At 47.6% G+C, this 24,169-nt stretch overlaps 1 protein-coding gene across 8 annotated transcripts in view; it reads left to right on the top strand.

Moving 5' to 3' along the window:
- Positions 1–24,169, top strand: part of hsf1 (heat shock transcription factor 1) — a 105,842-nt gene that overhangs the window by 6,660 nt on the left and 75,013 nt on the right. For 7 of the 8 annotated variants that reach the window (XM_085987309.1, XM_085987307.1, XM_085987306.1 and 4 more), the window contains exon 2: positions 23,930–24,038. The exons of the other annotated variant lie outside the window; for it this stretch is intronic. In XM_085987309.1, coding sequence (XP_085843435.1) covers positions 23,930–24,038 — 109 coding nt within the window. The remainder of the gene's footprint in view (positions 1–23,929; positions 24,039–24,169) is intronic. 8 annotated transcript variants of the gene reach the window in all.

Here is a 24,169-nt window from a genome sequence, read left to right as displayed (position 1 = left end):
ACTGCACGGTCAGCCTCTGCCCTGCCTTGTAGCCAGCGTGTTGATATGGCTGTTTCAGTTCAAACTTCCCGTCAATGGTGACACCACCCCCCCCCCCCCCCCCCCCAAAAGATGTGGTGATGGAGGACTTGGTGATCGTACCATTGACGGTCATGGGGAAATGGCTGGGCTTTCTCTTGTTCGAGATAGACATTACCCAGCTCTTATGTGGCACGAATGTTGCATGCCACTTGTCAGCCCAAGCCCAGATGTTAGTTGGGTCTCTTCATAGGCTGGCATGTGCTGCTTTATTATCAGGGTTTTCTGATTACTATGCAGCGCTAACTGGAAAGTGCACATGGATGAGGTCCCGATCGGCTGGGCCCTCACTATTTCATTGCCTGCTGATGCTCAAAGAAGAATGGCTACTTGGCCTACGTACCTGAAGCCCGGAAACACCCATAGCACCATCTTCAATAGAGGGGGGAACCTTTTGTTGAAGACTTAATATTGCACTTTCCCTGGAGAGCTTGCTGTTCCTGCCTGCATCCTCTGCTCACCGAAGGTTCCAATGTACACACAATACCTTTTATTCAGCGTATCAGCTGCTGATTCTATGAAGCTGGGTCAGGGAGAGTTAACGGATCATGAACCCATCATCCTTTCAAATAGAACACTGACTTGGAACAAGCCAGTGAGCTCGAAATATAAACTGGGGTTATGACAACTGACTTCAATTATTTATACAGCTATTTTTGGTACGATTATTGCTGGGGGTGAATCACAGTTGCCACTCTGAGTGCCAGCTTTTTGTGGGATGTGATACAAGCAGTAGTGCAAAGGGATTCAAATAATACAAAAGCAAAATACTGCGGATGCTGGAAATCTGAAATCAAAACAGAAAATGCTGGAAATTCTCAGCAGGGCAGGCAGCATCTGTAGAGGAACAGAGTTAACGTTTCAGGTCTAACGGTTCTGATGAAAGGTCATTGACCTGAAATGTTAGCTCTATTTCTCGCTCCACAGATGCTGAGTATTTCCTGCATTTTCTGTTTTGATTCAAATAATAGTTCTAGTTGCTGTAATATTCAGTGCTTTTTCACATCAAATGTTCTAAAATGTTTCAGTTCCTTTTTTATATTTTTGTATTTCCCCAAAAGCCCAAGTTATGTATTCTGTCCATACTCAAGTTTTTTAAATCCAATTTTTAATGAATCTGTGGCCCCTTAATAGCCGTGTTAGTCAAGGAAGGCCCAGGTTCAATCCCCAGTCTGTGCTGTTAGCTGATCTCTACTGGGGGGGCATTAGAGGTGCTACAATTGACTTCCTCAGTGTCCTTTTGGTTAGGAAGGGAACAATCACTCCGGGCCCCTGGTCTTGATCGGTGATCCTCACTGGGAAGTGCATAAATGTTTGGTTGAAGAGAGATGGGACTCGGTTGTGATGCTTTCTGTGATTGAATAGCCTGCTGACACTCCTGGCTGAGGCTTTCACATGAAGAATGGCCATTTGGCGAGGTACCACAGATACCTTCATGAGAAGGGGGAGAGAAATTTGTCCCAAAAATAGTTCTGTCCAGCTGTTCTGACTCTGCTGCAATGGATGTATGTTGGATGCACCAACAGGCTGATCTAGACTATTGAGGAATGAGTAGAGGTAGGGGATGAGGTGTGGGAGCTCGGTCACTGAGTTGATTCTTTTTTTTTCACTTTTTGTGTTGAGCATCCTTAATGTTAGCCTGCCAGTTGTCGCGGAAAGCTGAAAAACATCCTTGAGGCAATAAGGGAGAAAACAGCAGGAACTCTGGCACAACTCTTTCAGAAATCACCAGAAGACTGAAGAAAGGCAGATGTTAATCCTGTTTTTTAAAATGGGTAGCAGAAGTAACCCAGGAAACCACAGATCAGTGCGTTTGATGTCCATTGTAGGTAAAGTTATGGAACCCCTAATAAAAGATAAGATCATGGAGCATCTGGATAGAAACATAATAAAATATGGCCTCATGAAGGGGTGGTCTTGCCAATCTAGCATCTTGGTTTTCTTTGAGGGTGTGACAAAGAATCTTGATGCGGGTAAGACAGTGGTTGTGGTGTCTTCGATTTCAGCAAGGCCTTTGATAGAGTTCCTCTATAGGCTGATACTGAAAATAAAAATAGCTGGAATCCGTGGAAATAGTTTACAATGGATACATAATTGGTTGACTGAGCCCAGAGGGTACTGGTATAGGGATTGTCAGCATCCTGGGGAAATGTTACCAGTGGGGTCCCACAGGGGTCTGTTTAATATCTTCGTAAATGACCTGGAGCTAGGGGGTCACAAGCACAATAGCTAAACCTGCAGATGATACAAAGCTAATGAAAGTGGTAAACTCCAGAGCTGAGGAGGATTTGAATATACAGGTACTTGGGAATTGGGCAGACAGGTGGCAGAGAGTTAAAGCAAATGATGTTGGGATGTATTGAAAGGTCAATAGTGAGACGGAATAGTGAGGTAATCCTGCAACTTTATAAATAGTTAGTGCGACTGCACTTGGAAAACTGTGTACAGGTCTGATCGCCACTGTATTGAAAAGATAGTGCAGCTCTTGACAGGGCAGCCAGAATGGTGGTGGAGAGTTTGGATTATTCAGAGTGATCATGTAAGTTGGGCAGGTTCTCACTGGCAAAGAAAAGGTGGAGAGGTGATATGATTGGGTTTGTTTAGTATTTTGAAGGCACCAGATAATGTAGACCATGACAAGTTATTTCACCTTGTCCAGAACAGTGAAACCAGAGGACATGGCCTGTAGTGGGGTAAATTCAAAACAAATCTGCAGAACCAATATTTCAGTGAGTGATCAGTTTATGGAACAGGTTCCCTAGGGAGACGGAAGCAGATAGTTTTGATTCATTCAAATACAAACTAGATAGATTTTTTTTTCCAGAAAATATTGTGTAATTTGAGGCATGACGTAAGTGTGGCATGCTTGGGAGGAGCAGGTGACTTTGGACCTATGGTTCCCAAAGATTTCTACCACTGAGGTTTTCTTTGCCTCAGTGGGATAGATTAAGGATAGATCTAGATGCTCAAAACTGGACATCCATGGAGCGCTGTGGGCCATCAGCAGCAGTAGAATTGTATTCCACCACAATCTGTAACCTCCTGGCTCAGCATATCCCTCACTCCATCGCCATCGAGCAAGGTACTGAACCCTGGTTCAATGAGGAGTGTGGAAGTGCATGCCAAGAGCAGCACCAGGTGGACCTGAAAATAGGGTGCCAACCTGGTGAAGCTACAACACCAGACTACATGCATGCTATAGACAGCAAAACGATCCCACAACCAATGGATCAGATAAAAGCTGTGCAGTCCTGCCACATCCAGTCGCGAATGGTGGACAACTAACTGAGGAGGAGACTCCATGAACATCCCCATCCTCAACAATGGCAAAACCCAACAAAAGACGAAACTGAAGCATTTGCAACCATCTTCAGCCAGAAGTGCCGAGTGGATGATCTCTCTGCCTCCTCCTGAGGTCCCCACCATCACAGATGCCAGTCTACAGCTAATTTGATTTATTCCACGTGATGTCAAGAAATGGCTGAGTACACTGGACACAGCAAAAACTACAGGTCCTGCCAACACCCCAGCTGTGGTGCTGAAGACCTGTGCTCCAGAACTTGCCATGCCTCCAGTACAGCTCAACACTGGCATCTACCGGAGGATGTGGTAAATTGCCTGGGTATGTCCCTGTCCACAAAAAGCAGGACAAATCCAATCTGGCCAGTTGCCGCCCCATCAGTATTCTCTCAATCAGCAAAGTGATGGAAGGAGTTATTGACAGTGCTATCAAGAGGGACTTGCTCACCAATAATTTTTTCGCCGATGCTCAGTTTGGGATCTGCTTGTACCACTTGGCTCCTGACCTCATTACTGCCATGGTCCAAATATGGACAATATCATTGAATTCTAGAGATGAAGTGAGAGTGATTTGCCTTTGCCATCAATGCAGCATTCGACCAATGTATGGCACCAAGGAGTCTTGGTAAAACTGAAGTCCATGGGGATTGGGAGGAAACTCTCCAGTGGGCATGCGCCGCCGCATGAACACACTCGACCCTTCTCTTCAGCAGCACCGACGCACTCCATCTCAAAGCTGTCCGGGTCCACAGTTCCATTTCATCCTTCGACTCATCCGACACTTCAACAAAACTTTTTTCTTCCTTTCTGATGTCAAGGATCGCAAGCTGCTTCAACTCTTGGACACCAACGCCCTTCCGGAACCACCTTCCCCGTCACTTTCCTCTGACCCCATCCCTTCTTCCAATCTCCACCACCCCCCCCCCCCCCCCCGCCATGTTTTCACTATCCCCTCTGACCTTCCCCTCTGATCCCGAACGATCAGTCCTCGGCAAAGGCCTGAACTTCATCCCCTTACGCCCCCATCTCGATGAATTTCGAGCTCTGCACGATGCTGAGCTCCTTTTCCGTTGCCTTCGTTTCCGTGCCCACTTCTTTGGCCAGGAGTCCCGCCACAGCTGACCCTTTCACCCATTTTCAAAATTCTCATTTTATCTGGACCCCTCCCTCTGGCCTCTTACCCTCTCTAGATCTTTTCATTGCTAACTGGCGACGTGACATTGGCTGTCTCAATTTCTCTGCTCCCCCTCTCTCGCCAACCTACCTTCCTCTGAACTTGCAGCACTCTGTTTTCTCCGATCCAATCCTAAAATTATCATTAAACCTGCTGATAAGGGTGGTGCTGTTTGGCGACCCAACCTCTACCGTGCAGAAGCTGAACGCCAACTCTCCAACACCTCCACCTGGACCATGACCCCACTAGCAAACATCAAGCCACCGTTTCCAAGACACTCACTGACCTCGGCTCCTCTGGAGATCTTTCTTCCCCCCCCTCCCCCCCCGCCACGGCCACCAACCTCATAGTCCCCCAACCCTGCACAGCCCACTTCTACCGCCTTCCCAAGATCCACAAACGGGACTGCCCTGGTAGACCCATCGCTTCAGCCTGTTCTTGCCCCACGGAACTTACCTCTTCCTATCTCGACTCTTTTTTTCTCCTTGTCCAGTCTCTTTCCACCTACATTCGCGACTCTTCCGTCACTAACCGTCTCCTTTTCACTGGAGGTCCAATCCCTTTACACCTCCATCCCCCACCAGGATGGCCTGAGGGTGCTCCACGTCTTCCTTGAACAGAGGCCCAACCAGTCCCCATCCACCACCACCCTCCACCTGGCTGAACTTGTTCTCACATTGAGCAACTTCTCCTCTGACTCCACTCACTTCCTCCAAATTAAAGGTGTTGCTATGGGAACCCACATGGGCCCTAGCTATGCCTGCCTTTTCATGGGATATGTAGGACATTCTTTGTTCTAGTCCTACTTAGATCCCCTCCCTCACCTTTTTTTTCCGGTACATCGATGACTATCTGTGCCGTTTCCTGCTTTCGCCCTGAACTAGATAAGTTCATTCACTTTACTTCCAATTTCCACCCTTCCCTCACCTTCACATGATCCATCTCCGACTCTTCTCTTCCCTTCCTTGACTTCTCTGTCTCCATTTCTGGCGATCGGCTTTCGACAAACATCCACTGCAAGCCCACAGCTACCTGGACTACACTTCCTCCTACCCTGCTTCCTATAAGGACTCTATTCCATTCTCCCAGTTTCTCCGTCTCCGCCATGTCTGTTCTGACTATGCCACCTTCCATACCAGTGCTTCCGACGTCTTCCTTTTTCCTCAGCCGAGGATGCCCCTCTACTGTGGTTGACACAGCCCTTGACCATGTCCATTCCATTTCCCGCACTCCTGCTCTCGCCCCTTCCCCCTCCCTCCCAGAACCACGATAGGGTTCCCCTTGTCCTCACCTTTCACCACACCAGCCTCCACATTCAACGGATCATCCTCCGCCATTTCCGCCACCTCGAACATGATCCCAGCACCAAATGCATCTTCCCCTCGCCTCCCCTTTCAGCATTCCGAAGGGACCGCTCCCTCCGCAACACCCTGGTCCACTCCTCAATCACCCCTAACAGCCCTTTGCCTGACACCTTCCCATGCAAGCGCAGGAGACGCAACACCAGCCCTTTTACCTCCCCCCTTCCCACTGTCCAGGGCCCAAACACTCCTTCCAGGTGAAACAGCGATTTACTTGTACTTCTTGCAATTTAGTATACTGTATTCGCTGCTCACGATGTGGTCTCCTCTACATTGGGGAGACCAAATGCAGATTGGGTGACTGCTTTGCGGAACACCGCCGTTCAGTCCGTAAGGGTGACCCTGAGCTTCCGGTCGCCTGTCACTTTAATTCTCCGCTTCACTCCCACCCAGATCTCTCTGTCCTCGGCCTATTACACTGTTCCAATGAAGCTCAACGTAAGCTCGAGGAACAGCACCTCATCTTTCGATTAGGCACTTTACAGCCTTCTGGACTCAACATCGAGTTCAACAATTTCAAACTATAACCCCTGCCCCCATTCTTCATGCTGTATGATTTTTGTCATTCCCATTCGCAACATTTTATCTTTCCTGCCTCCTATGTAAGCACAGGATGTCCCTTCAATTCCTCCCCCCCCCCCCCCCCCCCCCCCACTGTCTGTGCATCTGCTTAATATCTGTTACATCTCCAGCTTTTTTCAGTTATGATGAAGGGTCTCAGACCTGAAATGTTAGCTCTGTTTCTCTCTCCATGCATGCTGCCTGGCCTGCTGAGTGTTTTCAGCGGTTTCTGTTGTTAGAAAGGAAGATTGTTGTGGTTGTTGGAGGCTAATCATCTCATCCCCAAGACATCACTGCAGCAGTTCCTCAGGGCAGTGTCCTCGGCCCAGCCATCTTCAGCTGCTTCATCAATGACCTTCCCTCCATGATAATGTTAGAAGTGGGGATGTTCACTGATTGCTCAGTGTTCAGTTCCATTCACACTTCCTCAACTAATGAAGCAGTCCATGCCCACTAGTCACTGCCTGCCACTTGGAAAAAGTCCCGTTTATTCCAACTCTTTGCTTCCTGTCTGCCAACCAGTACTCTATCCAAGACAGTACCTTACCCCCAATCCCATGTGCTTTAACTTTGCACGCTAATCTCTTATGCGGGACCTTATCGAAAACCTTCTGAAAGTCCAAATACACCACATCCACTGGTTCCCCCTTATCTATTCTACCAGTTACACCCTCAAAAAATTCCAGTAGATTAGTCAAGCACGATTTACTTTTTGTAAATCCATGTTGACTTTGTCCGATCCTGTCACTGTTTTCCAAGTGCTCTGCTATTGCATCTTTTATAATGGACTCTAGCATTTTCCCTACTACCAATGCCAGACTTACCGGTCTATAATTCCCCATTTTCTCTCTACCACCTTTTTTGAATAGTGGGGTTACATTAGTTATCCTCCAATCCATGGGAACTGTTCCAGAGTCTATAGAATTTTGGAAGATGACCAGCAATGCATCTACTATTTCTAGGGCCACTTCCTTAAGTACCCTAGGATGTAGATTATCAGGCCCTGGGGATTTATCGGCCTTCAATGCCATCAATTTCCCTAACACCATTTCCCTACCAATGCAGATTTCATTCAATTCCTCCCTCTCATTAGACCCTATGTTCCCAACATCTCTGGGAGGTTACTTGTGTCCTTTGTGAAGACAGAACCAAAGTATGTATTTTATTGGTCAGCCATTTCTTTGTTCCCCATTATAAATTCCCCTGATTCTGACTGCAAGGGACCTAAGCTTGACTTCACCAATCTTTTTCTCTTCACATATCTATAGAAGCTTTTACAGTCAGTTTTTATGTTCCCTGCAAGTTTACTCTCGTAATCTATTTTTTCCCTCTTAATTAATCCCTTTGCCCTCCTTTGCTGAATCCTAAACTGCTCCCAATCCTCAGGTTTACTGCTTTTTCTGGCCAAATTATATGTCCTCTCCTTGGATCGTATGCTATCCCTAATTTCCCTTGTTAGCCACGGTTGAGTCACCTTTTTTGTTTTATTTTTATGCCAAACAGGGATGAACAAATTCTGTAGTTCATCCATGCGATCTTTAAATGTTTGCCATTGCCTATCCACCGTCAACCCTTTAAGTAACGTTCCCCAATCCATCCATGCCACCGTAGTTTCCTTTATTTAAATTCAGGACCCTAGTCTCTGAGTCAACTATTTCACTCTCCATTTTAATGAAGAATTCGATCATATTATGATCGTTCCCCCCCAAGGGGCCTCGCACAACAAGATTGCTAATTAATCCTTTCTCATTACATAATGCCCAGTCTAAGATGGCCTGATCTCTAGTTGGTTCCTCGACATATTGGTCCAGGAAACCATCCCGTATACACTCTAGGAATTCCTCCTCCACAGTATTGTTACTAATTTGGTTAGCCCAATCTATATGTAGATTAAAGTCACCCATGATAACTGCTGTGCCCTTATTGCACGCGTCTCTAATTTCCCATTTAATGCCATCCCCAACCCCAGCATTACTGTTTGGGGGTCTGTATACAACTCCCACTAACGTTTTCTGCCCCTTGGTATTTCTCAGCTCTGCCCATACAGATTCCACATCATCAGAGCTAATATCCTTCCTTACTATTGTGTTAATCTCCTCTTTAACCAGCAACGCTACCCCACCTCCTTTTCCCTTTTTCCTGTCCTTCCTGAATATTGAATACCCCTGGATGTTGAATTCCCAGTCTTGGTCACCCTGGAGCCATGTCTCCGTAATCCCAATTACATCATATCCGTTTGCATCTATTTACACAGCTAATTCATCCACCTTATTACGAATGCTCCTCTCATTAAGACACAAAACCTTCAGGCTTGATTTTTTAACACTTAGTCCTTTTAGAATTATTTATTGTGGCCCTGTTTGATTTACACCCTTGATTTCTTTGCCTTCCGCTTTTGCTTTTCTCCTTCATTTCTTTTGTTTCTATCCTTGCTTCCCTTTCCTCTGTCTCCCTGCACAGGTTCCCAACCCCCTGCCATTTTAGTTTAAACCCTCCCCCACAGCACTAGCAAACACTCCCCCTAGGACATTGGTCCCGGTCCTGCCCAGGTGCAAACTGTCCAGTTTGTACTGGTCCCACCTCCCCCAGAACCGGTTCCAATGTCCCAGGAATTTGAATCCCTCCCCCTCGCACCATTCCTCTAGCCACGTATTCATCTGAAATATCCTTCTATTTCTATTCTGACTAGCACGTGGCACTGGTAGCAATCCTGAGATTACTACCTTTTTGAGGTCCTATTTTTTAATTTACCTCCTAACTCCCTATATTCAGCTTTTAGGACCTCATCCTGTTTTTTACCTATATCGTTGGTACCTATATGCACCACGACAACTGGCTGTTCACCCTCTCCCTCCAGAATGCCCTGCAGCCGCTCCGAGACATCCTTGACCCTTGCACCAGGGAGGCAACATACCATCCTGGAGTCTCGTTTGTGGCCGCAGAAACGCCTATCTATTCCCCTTACAATAGAACCCCCTATCACTATAGTTCTCCTCTTTTTCTTCCCGTCCTGTGCAGCAGGACCACCCATGGTGCCAGGAAGTTGGCTGCTGCTGCCTTCCCCCGATAAACCATTTCCCTCAACAATATCCGAAGTGGTATATCTGTTTGAAAGGGGGATGGCCACAGGGGACCCCTGCCTGCGCCTACTACTCTGCCTGGTGGTCACCCATTCCCTTCCTGCCTGTGCAGCCTTTACTTGCGATGTGACCAACTCCCTAAACGTGCTATCCACGATGTCCTCGGCATCATGAATGCTCCAGTATGTATCTATTCGCAGCTCCAGCGCCGCAATGCGGTCTGTCAATAGCTGCAGCTGGATACACTTGGTCGTCAAGGACACAGGAAGTGTCCCTGATTTCCCACATAGTGCAGGAGGAGCATGCCATGGGGCCGAGCTGTGCTGCCATGACTTACCCTTTAATTAATTCAAATTAAATTAAATCAAATCAATACCACTAATTACCCTACAATTAAATGATATACTCAAGGGCCCTTGTTTACTAGCACTCCCTGCTATACAACAGACCCTAGAAACTATAAACCACAAAAATTAAGTTTGGAAAAAAGCGAGGGAGAAATACTCACCAACCAATCACTTGCTTTCTGGTGATGTCACTCTTTGATTACTTTTTACTTCTCGCTGCTGCCGCCGGTGAGTCTGGGCCGCTCGCTCTCTCCCCGCTCCTTAACTCCTCGGTCTCCGCGCTCAGTCTCCTCCCAGGGCCGCTCTCGCTGCTGCCGCCGGTGACTCTGGGCCGCTCTCGCTCTCTCCCTGCTCCTTAACTCCTCGGTCTCCGCGCTCAGTCTCCACCCAGGGCCGCTCTCGCTGCTGCCGCCGGTGAGTCTGGGCTGCTCTCTCTCTCTAGCCGCTCCTTAACTCCTCGGTCTCCGCGCTCAGTCTCCACCCAGGGCCGCTCGCACTGCTGCTGCCGGTGAGTCTGGGCCGCTCGCTCTCTCCCCGCTCCTTAACTCCTCAGTCTCCACGTTCAGTCTCCACCCAGGGCCGCTCTCTCTGCTGCCGCCGGTGAGTCTGGGCCGCGCTCTCTCTCCCCGCTCCTTAACTCCTCGGTCTCCGCGCTCAGTCTCCACCCAGGGCCGCTCTCACTGCTGCCGCCGGTGAGTCTGGGCCGCTCTCTCTCTCCCCGCTCCTTAACTCCTCGGTCTCCGCGCTCAGTCTCCACCCAGGGCCGCTCTCACTGCTGCCGCCGGTGACTCTGGGCCGCTCTCGCTCTCTCCCTGCTCCTTAACTCCTCGGTCTCCGCGCTCAGTCTCCACCCAGGGCCGCTCTCGCTGCTGCCGCCGGTGAGTCTGGGCTGCTCTCTCTCTCTAGCCGCTCCTTAACTCCTCGGTCTCCGCGCTCAGTCTCCACCCAGGGCCGCTCTCGCTGCTGCCGCCGGTGAGTCTGGGCTGCTCTCTCTCTCTAGCCGCTCCTTAACTCCTCGGTCTCCGCGCTCAGTCTCCACCCAGGGCCGCTCGCACTGCTGCTGCCGGTGAGTCTGGGCCGCTCGCTCTCTCCCCGCTCCTTAACTCCTCAGTCTCCACGTTCAGTCTCCACCCAGGGCCGCTCTCTCTGCTGCCGCCGGTGAGTCTGGGCCGCGCTCTCTCTCCCCGCTCCTTAACTCCTCGGTCTCCGCGCTCAGTCTCCACCCAGGGCCGCTCTCACTGCTGCCGCCGGTGAGTCTGGGCCGCTCTCTCTCTCCCCGCTCCTTAACTCCTCGGTCTCCGCGCTCAGTCTCCACCCAGGGCCGCGCTTGCTGCTGCCGCCGGTGTATATGGGCCGCTCTCTCTCTCGACGCTCCTTACCTCCTCAGTCTCCGCGCTCAGTCTCCACCCAGGGCCGCTCTCACTGCTGCCGCCGGTGTATATGGGCCGCTCGCTCTCTCCCTGCTCCTTACCTCCTCAGTCTCCGCGCTCAGTCTCCACCCAGGGCCGCGCTTGCTGCTGCCGCCGGTGTATATGGGCCGCTCTCTCTCTCGACGCTCCTTACCTCCTCAGTCTCCTCGCTCAGTTTCCACCCAGGGCCGCTCTCGCTGCTGCCGCCGGTGAGTCCTTTTTAAGCAGATTAATTTCCAGTGTGGTATCTAGTTTGAATAACCTCCAAAGCTTTTGCCTTGTTTGGTAAATTATTCCAAACATACTTTTGCACTAAGTCTAATGGTCCTAGTTTATGTTTCTGCCTTTTTATGCTTCTGTATTGTGGTCACTCCTTAACCACATTCTATGGTGCTTGTCTGATCTTTCCTCACCCATCGTCTGTCTAAGTGCTTTTTGGTGTTAGAGACCAGAACTGAATGCAATAATCTGGTCTGCCCACTGTATTGTAAAGCCTTTGTGTAACATCAAGACTTGGACTCTGCAGTTCTAGCTATCCCAGTATTCTATCACTTATTTATTCATTTTACCACAAGTGAATTAATGCTAATAGAACCATAGTTTCACAGTTCAGAAGGAGGCCATGCGGCCCATTGCACCTACCCCGGCTCTCTGAACGAGCTCGCTACTTAGCCGCGTTTCCTGTATCCTTTTTTAAATTTCTTTTCAAATATTTATCCTCTTCCACATTCATTTCTAAATCTCCCCAGGGTAATTCAGTTCTAATCAATGATCCAAAATTGTTGTTCTACATGTGCAATAAGTTACAATTAGCAGTACTAAATGTCATTTGTTACATGTCTGTCCAAGTATATAAACAATCCAATCTTTTGCTGCATCCTCTCTTTACTGCGCTGTTTCCATTAGCATATTTCATCAGTTTACTGTTGGATTTTGGTATCAGGTTATTTATGTAGATTAGAAACCAGAATACTGACCGATTGTATAATTGAAGTTAACATTTCTTCTCTTTCCCCTCCATCTGACATTGTACCTCTGGAGTCTTTTTTTATCCTTGTCCCTTGTTCTCTTTCCTCACCAGTTTTCCCCTCTCCTGAATCTATTGACACCTTCATTTTCCAATCCTCTCTGGCTACAGGTGTGGTGCCGGAAGACTGCTAACGTTGTACCTTTGTTTGAAAAGGGAGAAAGGGATAGACCAAGTAATTACAGGCCAGTCAGCCTAACCTTGGTGGTGGGAAAATTATTGGGAAAAATTCTGAGGAAAGGATAAATCTTCATTTAGAAAGACACAGATTAATCAGGGACAGTCAGCATGGATTTGTTAAGGGAAGGTCGTGTCTGACTAACTTGTTTGAATTCTTTGAGGGGGTAACAAGGAGGGTCGATGAGGGTAGTGCGTTTGATGTAGTCTATATGGATTTCAGCAAGGCTTTTGATAAGGTCCCACATGGCAGACTGGTCACGAAAGTAAAAGCCCATGGGATCCAAGGCAAAGTGGCAAGTTGGATCCAAAATTGGCTCAGAGGCAGGAAGCAAAGGGTAATGGTCGAAGGGTGTTTTTGTGACTGGAAGGCTGTTTCCAGTGGGGTTCCGCAGGGCTCCGTACTGGGTCCTTTGCTTTTTGTGGTATACATCAATGATTTGGACTTGAATGTAGGAAGTATGATAAAGCAGATGATCGTAAAATCGGCTGTGTGGTTGATAATGAAGGAGGAAGCTGTAGACTGCAGGAAGCTATCAATAAATTGGTCAAGTGAGCAGAACAGTGGCAAATGGAATTCAATCTGGAGAAGTGTGAGGTAATGCATTTGGGGAGGGCTAACAAGGCAAGGGAACACACATTAAATGGTAGGACACTGAAGTGTAGACAAACAAAGGGACCTTGGAGTGCAGGTCCACACATCCCTGAAGGTAGCAGGCCAGGTAGATAAGGTGGTTAAGAAGGTATATGGAATACTTGTATTCTATGCCTTGGTTAATAAGGCAAGAGCAGGGAGATTATGCTTGAACTGTATCAGACACTAGTTAGGCCTCAGCTAGAGTACTACGTGCAGTTCTGGTCACCACATTACAGGAAATATGTGATTGCACTAGAGAGGGTACAGAGGAGATTTACGAGGATTTTAGGAGAATTTTGGCTATGAGGAAAGATTGGATAGGCTGGGTTTGTTTTCTCTGGAACAGAGGAGGCTGAGGAGAGACTTCTTATTGAGGTGTATAAAATTATGAGGGGCCTAGATAGAGTGGATAGGAAGGACCTATTTCTCTTAGCAGTGGGGTCAACAACCAGAGGGCATAGATTTAAAGTAATTGGTAGGAGGTTTAGAGGGAAAATTCCTTTACCCAGAGGGCGGTGGGGGTCTGGAACTCGCTGCCTGAAAGGGTGGTAGAGGCAGAAACCCTCATCGCATTTAAAAAGTGCTTGGATAGGCACTTGAAGTGCCGTAACCTACAAGGCTACAGACCAAGAGCTGGAAAGTGGGATTAGGCTGGATCGCTCTTTGTCAGCCGGCACGGACACGATGGGCCGAAATGGCCTCCTTCGGTGCTGTAAATTTCTATGTACAGCGGTTGGTGCTGTTCCCTGCATTTCTCTTGTAATTGACGTGCGGTGAAGATCATGTCCATTGTGCCCCTTAGTGGGTGGAATCCACATTGCGACTCTGGGAGGAGCTCTTCGGCCACTGGGAGAAGGCGATTGAGGAGGATTCTTGCGATGACTTTCTCTGTGGCAGACAGCAGGGAAACTCCTCTGTAATTACCACAATCGGACTTGTCACCTTTCTTGAAGATGGTCACAATTACGGCGTCTCTGAGATCCCCTGGCATGCTCTCCTCCTTCCAGATAAGAGAAATGAGTTCATGAATTCACGCCAGTAGTGCTTCTCCGCCATGCTTTAGTGCCTCGGCGGGGATTCCATCTGCTCCTGAGGCCGCCTTGTTGTTCAGTTGTCAGATGGCCTTTTCAACCTCATGCTGGGGTTGTGCTGCGATGGTGGCGGGTAGCATGCTGCGGGATGGAGTTGAGGACACTCGTGTCGAAGACAGTCGTGGTTAAGGAGATCTTTGAAGTGCTCCTTCCAGTGGGCACTGACTGCCTCTGCTTACCCAGTTCCATGTTCTACCCTGGATTCTGGTATGTATGTGGCGTTCCCCATAAAGCATCGAGTAAAGATACAGTTGTCAGCTTGGCTCATTTGTTAGCAGTCTTTTTTTTTTTAATTCGTTTTTATGGGATGTGGGTGTCGCTGGCAAAGCCAGCATTTATTGCCCATCCCTAATTGCCCTTGAACCGCTGCAGTCTGTGTGGCAATGGTACTCCCACAGTGCTGTTAGGTAGGGAGTTCCAGGATTTTGACCCAGCGACGATGAAGGAACGGCGATATACTTCTAAGTCAGGATGGTGTGTGACTTGGAGGGGAACTTGCAGGTGGTGGTGTTCCCATACGCCTGCTGCCCTTGTCCTTCTAGATGGAAGAGGTCGTGGGTTTGGGAGGTGCTGCCAAAGAAGCCTGGGCGAGTTGCTGTGCATCTTATAGATGGTACACACTGCAGCCATGGTACGCCGGTGGTGGACGGAGTGGATGTTTAAGTTGGTAGAGGGGTTGCCAATCAAGCGGGCTGCTTTGTCCTGGATGGTGTCGAGCTTCTTGTGTTGTTGGAGCTGCATTCACCCAGGCAAGTGGAGAGTATTCCATCACACTCCTTACTTGTGCCTTGTAGATGGTAGAAAGGCTTTGGGGAGTCAGGAGGTGAGACACTCGCCGCAGAATACATAGCCTCTGACTTGCTCTTGTTGCCACAGTATTTATGTGGCTGGTCCAGTTAAGTTTCTGGTCAATGGTGGGGGATTCAGTAATGGTAATGCCATTGAATGTCAAGAGGCAGTGTTTAGATTCTCACTTGTTGGAGATAGTCAATTCCTGGCACTTCTGTGACACGAATGTTACCTGCCACTTATCAGCCCAAGCCTGAACGTTGTCCAGGTCTTGTTGCATGCGGGCATGGACTGCTTCATTATCTGAGGAGTTGTGAATGGCACTGAACATTGTGCAGTCATCAGCGAACATCCCCATTTCTGACCTTATGTTGGAGGGACGGTCATTGATGAAGCAGCTGAAGATGGTTGGACCTCGGACACTGCCCTGAGGAACTCCTGCAGCGATGTCCTGGGGCTGTGATGATTGACCTTCAACCACCACAACCATCTTCCTTTGTGCTAGGTATGACTCCAGCCAGTGGTGTTTTCCCCGATTCCCATTGACTTCAGTTTTACTAGGGCTCCTTGATGCCACACTCGGTCAAATGCTGCCTTGATGTCAAGGGCAGTCACTCTCGCCTCACCTCTGGAATTCAGCTCCTTTGTCAATGTTTGGACCAAGGCTGTAATGAGGTAGGCAGCCGAGTGGTTTTGGAGGAACCCAAACTGAGCATCGGTGAGCAGGTTATTGGTAAGTGCTGCTTGATAGCACTGTTGATACCTTCCATCACTTTGCTGATGATTGAGAGTAGACTGATGGGGCGGTAATTGGCTGGGTTGGAGTTGTCCTGCTTTTTGTGGACAGGACCTACCTGGGCAGTTTTCCACATTGTCGGATAGATGCCAGTGTTGTAGCTGTACTGGAACAGCTTGGCTAGAGGCGCGGCTAGTTCTGGAGCACAAGTCTTCAGCACAATACCCAGGATGTTGTCAGGGCCCATAGCCTTTGCTGTATCCAGTGCGCTCAGCCGTTTCTTGTTATCACGTGGAATTAATCGAATTGGCTGAAGGCTGGCTTCTGTGATGGTGGGGACCGCGGGAGGAGGTCGATATGGATCATCCACTCGGCAGTTCTGGCTGAAGATGGTTGCAAACGCTTCAACCTTGTCTTTTGCACTCACTTGCTGGGCTCCACCATCATTGCGGATGGGGATATTCATGGAGCCTCCTCCTCCCGTTAGTTGTTTAATGGTCCACCACCATTCACGACTGGATGTGGCAGGACTGCAGAGCTTTGATCTGATCTGCTGATTATGGGATCGCTTAGCCCCGTCTAGTCTGAGTCAAAGTTGCAGGTTCAAGGCTGAGCAACGTTCCCTTTCATTTTTTGGGGGGTGCGCGGCCCATTCAAAATACCGCACATGCTCGATTTTTCCTATTAAAAAGCCAGTGAGCCGGCTGCGGAGGAGTTGCGGGGTGCTGCGCGGCCGCGTGGCCTAAAGGAAACATTGCTGAGCATGTAATCCATACTGACCGTGCAGTGCAGCACTGCGCTCGTGTTGTATTGTCAGAGGTGCAGTCTTTCGAATGAAACGTTAAATGGAGGCTCCATCTCCATTGAAATAAATAATCCCATGGCACTATTTGAAGAGGTTCCCCAGTGTCCTGGCCAACATCTCTCCCTCAACACTGCTTAAAAACTGATTTGTTTGCGGGAACTTTGCGTATAAACTGGCCCCTGTGTTTACCTACAGCAGTAACTACATCTCCAATGTAATTCATTGGCTGTGCAGTGATTTAGGAAGCCCTGTGGACATAATAGAAATTAACTTCTTCATGCAGTGCACTCAGGGCAATGAAATCCCCGGCACAAACTGTCTGCTCAACTTGACATCACTGGGCTCACTAAAGATATGGAGCCCAACGTAATATAGTTAACATCACCTGTGGCTCAATACATTTTAACATGATGCAACAGTACTGTACCCTGCAACTGCGACAGGTTGAGAGTCTTTAATACTAGTGTAACTTGCTTTTTAAAAAAAAATGAATCAATCTCTGCAACTTCGTGTTGTGTTTTGGAGATTTTCTTGCAGTTTCAAATCATGTATATATGGGAAATTGTTTTGTTGCTAATCATTCTATTCACATTTCACTTCTCTCGCATTTTGTGTTGTGGAATTGACTCTCTCTGTTAAAATGGCTTTCAACTAGTATTGATTTTTCTATTTATCCGTGGGAACCTTTTTCTGCCGAAGTGTACATCCCACTTCTGTCTAGACAGGTAGATATGTTTGGACATGTTGCTTTAGAGCGTGGCCTGCTTTCAGATCTCTATTTATTTAACATCTTGGTAGCAATAGCGTCGAGGATAAATCATCACTTAAAGCAGTGCACTTGAATTTTGTGCCAGTGTGCTTCTCGTGCAAAATCCAGCACCTCGGATCACAACCATCACTAACAGCCACATACATTTCACCCTCCTGTTAAACCACTCAAAATCCCATCTCCAAGGACAGTGAAGCGCCTTGCGATGTTTTACCATGCTAAAGGCACTATATAAATGCAAGTTGTTGTCTTGGGAAGTATGCAAAGTGTGAAGTATTACACTCGCCACAAACACCTGATTTCGGCAAGAGACCATATCCTGATTGGTAGAGCAAGTCAGCCGAATCGCCCCATGTCAAGCACTTCCTGGTTGCTGCTGTTTAGAGGATTGAACAAAGTTATTGTATAGTGTCTGAGAGAATGGAATTATCGGCCAGTTGATCACTTCACGGCAGCACCTGATTAGAGCCATTGGTCAGTCAGACAAGTGCTTTATTTAAATGTATCTACTGCATCTAAGACAAACACTTGAACATTTTTTTTAAACTGCCGCTTCCAGTGTGTGATGCACCCTGCAGTGAGACGATCTCCCAACACCAGTCGTGCTTCCATGGTCAGTGGTCTAGCATACAACATGTGAAAATATCAGACCAGCCTGTCCCACCGTTATGCTTTCTGCATCACAATACAAACAGTCCCTACCCAACCGGAGTGATGTGATCTAGGAGAGGTGCAAAACCAGATAAACCCATGCCAATTAGATGATCAGAACTAATCCAGGGGACCAGGTTAACCCTGACACATTACGGGGTTCCAACCTATTGTACAATGTGATCTCTGCCCCAGCCAGGACCGGGGTCAGCTCTCTCTTGAAGCTATACCTTCAGCCATCTAGATCAGTGGTTCTCAAACTTTTTTGGTTGAAGGACCCCTTTTTAAATCTATTAGTAATAACCTCCGCCAACCCCACCATCTAAATTATACTATATCATACTCCTAATATGAAAGTGCTGCACATAGTGTTTTAATAATGCTTTTAAGAAACCCGGTATTTACTTGGATAGCAGTGAGATGGGTGTGCCTGCTTCTCGCACCAATTCTGGGTACTCCGCAGCAACAGACGGCCACTATTAGCCACTTAGCGCTGGGCAATTTTTAAAGCTGTCAGCAGGCTGGCCAAGGTGAGTGAGGGCATGAGCGCCAGTGCACCTGCTGGGATGCTGCTGGAATCATGGCTCACCACCACACTGTCCCACTGGCTGTTCCGTAACAGCTGCACTGTGGGATTGTATGTGTTCATGTGTTTGAAGGGCCCCGCAGGCGCTCATCATTTGTCGGGAGGATGGTACAGGGTCGCGGGGCCAGGGAGAGGAAACCGCTCGACTAGCAGGGAGCGCTCATTGCAAAGTGAGAGCGTGCTGTGGGCCTCTGAGAAAGCGGGCCCAGCCATTGAGAATTTGCAAGAATCGAATCCGTGTCGGTTTTATGAAGAGGAGCAATCTTGAAATGACCTGATTTCTATGATCACTGAACGGTTTCATAAATCAGACTGACTTTTGGTGCCATCAACATATTGGATAAGACACCGACAAAGGTTTACTTCTTCTCCCAGCACTATTCCTGATTAAGAAGGCAGGCACGCAACCTGCTGACAAACCTCTGCCACTGGAGCTGGGCGAATTCAGATCTATAAAATGCAGTGTAGTTCATTCACCGCCTGCTGCAGCCTTCACATTCAGGAGAGAAAGGAACTAGCTCAAATCTAGAACTCAACATATGCAAAATGTACCCCCTCCCCCTTTCTGATCCATCACAACTCGGTGGGGGAGCCAGTGAAACCCCACCACAACCAGGGGCCCCAGGGGAAGCCCAGCCCACTGGCCGTTCACTGACCCCCACCCCAGTGGCTCGGCTCAGACTCCAGTCACCGTCTCCTGGCCCCAGCTCGCAGGCTCCAGCAGCAGCCGTGGCTCCCTTTCCACAGTCTCAGTAACAACAAGGTGCTTGGTCCCGGAGCTTGAGAAAGACCATGGCCCCAGCAGCGCAGGTTCATATGGGGCAAGACAGTAGAGAGCGGGCAGGCCGCGGACCCCCTGGAAAGTCTCTACGGATCCCAGTTTGAGAAACACTGATCTATGTCCGAAGCTCTGGACTCCCCTCCCTGAACCTCCACCTCTTGCTACTCCTTTAAACCATCTACTTTGACCAAGTTTTTAGTCATCCCTCTAATATCTGTTGGCTCAGTGCCTAATTACGCTCCTGTGACGTGCCTTGGCATGTTCTTTTGCATTAATTAAAGGTGCTACATAAATGTGAGTTGTTACAGCATCTGAAATAGTGACATGCTAATTAAATCTTAAAACACAGTAAAAGTTCAGATTTTTTTTTTATTGGTTTGCGATAACTTGCTTCAACATGGAACCTAGAAAGCTTTGTTTGGGCAATGTGTGAACTAATTCTAAGAAAAGACTTGTTGGTCAGGTTTTGTAAAAGGAAAGTGCTTTTGAAGCAGAAACCAGAGGGGCAAGGCTGAGCTTTGTGAGAAAGCAGACCTGCTGCGTCAAATCTACTGTCGAGGAGCAGATTGTCAGCTCATTGCAGAGCGCGGCACGAGACTCTTCCGCCACAGGATGGTGGAACACCGCCTCAGGCCCCAGATTTTCCTCCCACGCATCAAGCTTCTAATCTCGCGTAACTCCAAGCCTGTGAGCAAGCGCGCTCCTTTCGGGCTGTCATGGAAGGGTCTATTGGCCAAAAATAAGGGAACACTGGATAGGTGGACTAGATGGACTGAAGGGGTCTTCCTGCTTTTTTTAAAAATTCATTCATGGGCTGTGGGCATCGCTGGCATGGCCAGCATTTATGCCCTTCCCTAATTGCCCTCTAAGGCAGTGGTGAGCCGTTGCCTTGAACCGCTGCAGTCTGTGTGGTGAAGTTGCTCCCACTGTTACTGTTATGGTTACCTGTCCAGGGTCAGTCATGGAATGGTCTGTGGTACAGTGGAAACTTTTAGGATAAGACACCTAACACTTGCAGCAACTTCCTGACTCCAACACTTTATACTATACTGGAGGCATCCTCAAGTGGCTATTTCACCTGGTAGCTGTGCAATGGTGCTGGCAACAGCAAAGCCGAGCGGCTTTTCTGCAGTGGCATTTGGGTGAGGTCTGGCCATAGACCGATCTCTGAGCCCAACCATGGAGAACATCGATGCAATTTCCACATTGCAAGCTCGTGCATAAAAACATACAGGACGGTCCCGGCCAGACAGGCAAAAGCTGTACTGGTGTCTTTGGAGCAATTGTACACGTGAATTTCTCAATCTCTGTTCAGTAATAAAAAAGACTTGCATTTAGAGAATAGCATTTTGGAATCCTAAAATGGTTACAGCACAGAAGGAGGCCATTTGACCCGTCGAGCCCGTGCCAGCTCTCTGCAAGAGCACTTCAGCTAGTCCCACTCCCCCGCCCTTTCCCCGTAGCCCTGCAAATTCTTTTCCTTCAGGTACTTATCCAATTCAATTTTGAAAGCCGCGATTGAATCTGCCTCCACCACCCTTTTAGGCAGTGCATTCCGGATCCTAACGACTCGCTGCATAAAGTTTTTCCTCACGTCGCCTTTCGTTCTTTTGCCAATCATCTGTGTCCTCTGGTTCTCGACCATTCCACCAATGGGAACAGTTTCTCTCTATCTACTCTGTCTACTCCCCTCGTAATTTTGAACACCTCGATTAAATCTCCTCTCGACCTTCTCTGCTCTGAGGAGAACAACCCCAGCTTCTCCAATCTATCCACAGAACTGAAGTCCCTCATCCCTGGAATCATTCTCGTAAATCTTTTCTGCACCCCCTCTAAGGCCTTTACATCCTTCCTAAAGTGCGGTGCCCAGAATTGGATGCAATACTCCAGTTGAGGCCACACCAGTGTTTTATACAGGTTCATCATAACTTCCTTGCTTTTGTACTCTGTGCCTCTATTTATGAAGCCCAGGATCCTGTGTTTTTTTTAACCGCTTTCTCAACCTGCCCTGCCACCATCAACGATTTGTGCACATATACCCCCAGGTCTCTCTGTTCATGCACCCCCTTTAGAATTGTACCCTTCAGTTTATATTGCCTTTATATTGTTCTTCCTACCAAAATGTATCACTTCGCACTTTTCTGCGTTAAATTTCATCTGCCACATCTCCGCCCATTCCACCAGCCTGTTTGTCCTTTTGAAGTCTATCACTGTCCTGTTCACTATACTTCCAAGTTTTGTGTCATCTGCAGATTTTGAAATTGTGCCCTGTACACCCAAGTCCAAGTCATTAATATATATCCGGAAAAGCAGTGAGCCTAGTACCGAGCCCTGGAGAGCACCACTGTATACCTTCCTCCATTCCGAAAAACAACCGTTCACCACTACTCTCAGTTTCCTGTCACTTAGCCAATTTTGTATCCATGCTGCCACTGTCCCTTTCATTCCATGGGCTTCAGCTTTGCTGGCAAGCCTATTATGTGGCACTTTATCAAACGCCATTTGGAAGTCCATGTACACCACGTCAACCGCATTGTCCTCATCAACCCTTTCTGTTAGCTCATCAAAAAACTCAATCAAGTTAGTTAAACACGATTTGCTTTTAACAAATCCATGCTGGCTTTCCTTAATTAATCCACACTTGTCCAAGTGACTTAACTTTGTCCCTGATTATTGTTTCCAAAAGCTTCCCCACTCAGGATTATCTCAAACCGCTTCATGTACTAGTTACCTTAAAGCGTAGTGATTGTTATGTGATCGAAGTGTCGGCCTAGATCCTGTGCTCAAATCCTGGTGTGAAGCTTGAATCTACAGTCTTCTGACCCAGAGGCGATACTACCTGCTGAGCCAAGCTGACGCAGGCTGTGCTCATTTTTAAAAGGGGCATCAAAACAAGTGACCTTTTTAAACCAGAACGAACGCTTGTTGCAAAGACTGTCCAAGGGCTTGAATCTGGCAGCGTTAAACTGCCAACAGCTCCAAGGAACTTTCATCACTTTGGGCTGACTATTTTAAGATTTCAGATCACTCATCGTGACACCGTAATGGATAGTAATAATTAGCAGTAATGCTGCATATTTTTCATGTTTAAATGCTTGACGTAAATGGGTGTTGGGCTGAAAACTAGCTTCAGAGACTCCCTCATCAGTAAATGGAGTGGCAAACCTTTGAAATCTGACTCTGTCACTTAAGCAGCTGTGTGATGCAGCGTGATATCTTCAGTGCCATAGTCCGGATCAATAAGTGTGGAAATACCAGTCACACGAGAGAAATCTTTCAAAAAGGTATTTCAAATCTTTGGGCAATCGCAGAATATTGTCTTTTAAAAATAAAACAAAACTTTGTATCATGCCATGACTACATGCAGTTGAGCCACATTAATTAAAAAAAACATAAGTAATGAAATAAAGTGTAAGAGCATATCAATTTGAAATTATACAGGCAAATGTCTGGTCAGAAGTTTCACTCCATACCCCTAGAGCACAGCTTCTAAAAATAGGACAACGAGCCTTTCCCGTATATCTGACATTGTGAGACTTAATGTGCGCGAGGTATGAAAAGAATGCAATTTAATGATGCTGGAGCTGACAGGTTAACCAGCTCCATGCACCGAAAGATTAAATGTTTAATTCAATCCAGTTACCTCTTCTCTTTCCCCTCCCCCACCGATCAAATGAGTGGCAGTCTCGCGAGCTATCTGACTGGAGGTTTTCGTGTCTCATACTGTGCTTCAATACTTGGTCCAGAGCTTTCTCCTAATTCCTTGGCAAATTGAAGCCTCGAAGAACAGATTTTGGTCAATCTGAATTGACTTCTTTATCTTTGTTTAAAATAGCATGGTTTAGTGCTTGGTGTTGCAATGTATGTAGACGTGAAAGGAAACTTGTGTGTGAGAGAGATGTTGGAGCGTAGAATGCTTTGCCACATGGAGTGGTAGAGGCAGAAACCATTGCACCTTGGCAGGGACGGTAAATATTGAAAGCCGAGTAAGATGCATAGTTTAGTGGCGAGAGCAGGGCAGCGGCATTAGTTTTGGGTTGCTCTGGCCCGAGTGCACAGACGCACTGGGACAAATTGCCTCCTCCTGTGCCATAAGTTACTAGGATCTGCTCTCTGGATGCACTTCTTGCAGCTTGGTTCTCCTTGCAAGCATCCAAAGCTTCTGGGCCCAAAAAAGAACTTTAGTTTCAAGGTTACCAACTGGATTTGTCTACAGTTGCTGAACGGTTTAGTCGGTGAATTAAATCTGTGTTCTCTGCAATACAGTTGGAGCCTAGTGCAACTGAATTTGTCATCTTTATCCACTCGTCTGTCTGAGCAGAAACTATACTGAATACCGTTTGAAAAGGTATCTAGGAGACTGTGCGTCCCTCGATGCAGGATTATCCTCACAAATCCTGTTCTGGTTCACTGGCATTAACTATACTAAAAAAAACATGACCTGTTCTCCACTTGAGCATCCACATTGAAAAATCAAGTTGCAATTAATACTTCATCTTTAATGCATCGGCCATTCAGCACGTAATCTGAGTTTGCCTGCTTTACTAATCGTTTCCCTTGTCCTTCGCAGAGCGGGAACAGTTTCCATGTCTTTGACCAAGGACGTTTCGCAAAAGAAGTGCTTCCAAAATACTTCAAGCACAATAACATGGCCAGCTTCGTACGGCAGCTCAACATGTGTAAGTGGTGGCAGATGGCAATTCCTGTGCATGGTTCTTTTTAAGCATGGCGTGTGCGCCCAGCAGAGTGACGTCCATCTGGGAGGTGGCGATGATTCGTTAAAAACATAAATCAAATAAACCAAGAATGA

Source organism: Somniosus microcephalus, chromosome 5 (assembly GCF_052327205.1).
Source record: "Somniosus microcephalus isolate GS21.2 chromosome 5, FLI_Smic_1.0, whole genome shotgun sequence".
NCBI lineage: Eukaryota > Metazoa > Chordata > Chondrichthyes > Squaliformes > Somniosidae > Somniosus > Somniosus microcephalus.
This window is presented reverse-complemented; position numbering and strand designations above follow the sequence as displayed.